This window comes from Procambarus clarkii, chromosome 9, assembly GCF_040958095.1.
Source record: "Procambarus clarkii isolate CNS0578487 chromosome 9, FALCON_Pclarkii_2.0, whole genome shotgun sequence".
NCBI lineage: Eukaryota > Metazoa > Arthropoda > Malacostraca > Decapoda > Cambaridae > Procambarus > Procambarus clarkii.
In genome coordinates, this window is record NC_091158.1 from 42,749,820 (window position 1) to 42,750,530 (window position 711).

At 41.9% G+C, this 711-nt stretch overlaps 1 protein-coding gene across 1 annotated transcript in view; it reads right to left on the reverse strand.

Annotated features, from left to right (window-relative positions):
- Positions 1–296: 296 nt before the first annotated feature.
- LOC138362919 (baculoviral IAP repeat-containing protein 7-B-like) overlaps positions 297–711 on the reverse strand; it is an 8,447-nt gene continuing 8,032 nt past the window's right edge. Inside the window, exon 4 of the mRNA XM_069321498.1 lies at positions 297–616. Coding sequence (XP_069177599.1) covers positions 297–616 — 320 coding nt within the window. The remainder of the gene's footprint in view (positions 617–711) is intronic.

Below are 711 nucleotides of genomic sequence, written 5' to 3' on the forward strand. Positions count from 1 at the left end.
AGTAAGTGATTGAATCCATGAGTGTGAGTGGATAATTAAGTGGATAAACGAGTGAATGCTCTTGCTAGTTGATAAGTAAATGAGAGAGTGGATAGGTCAGTGGACATGTGAGTGAATGAGTGAGTTGGTGGATACATGTGTAAGTGAGAATGAGTGAACGTTTCCCCCTGGCTTTCCATACATATTTTTTGCAGGCTTAACTGAGTTCTGAAAGAGCCGAGAGGGACATATAAAGGATTGACCAATGAAAAGCTTGGAATTAAAATGTACGTACGTGTGTGAGTGTGTGTGTGTGTTTATTTGAGCTTGTGTTTTATCATGTCCTCCCCATCTTTTGTTTCCTCTAGTGTAGTAAGGTCCCCATCTCTCGGTCTTTCCTCATAGCTTAAGCCCTGCAACTCAGAATCGAGTTTTGTTACATTTCTCTGGACCTGTTCTAGTTTCTCCTTGTCCTGTTTCAGGTACGTGGTCCATACTGGGGATGCATATTCAAGTGTGGGTCTCACCTTCGTTGTATACAGGACATGGAAAGCCCCTTTCTCCAGATTTCTGAAGGATCCACGGATGATAGCCAGTATGTCATATGCAGCTGTTGTTATGCTACTAATGTGAGCTTCTGGCATCAGATTTGGCATCAAATAATTCACTTTCACTGACAGGCGTTGATGTCAAAACACTGAAGAAATCAACCCAATTTGGAAAGAACATCTG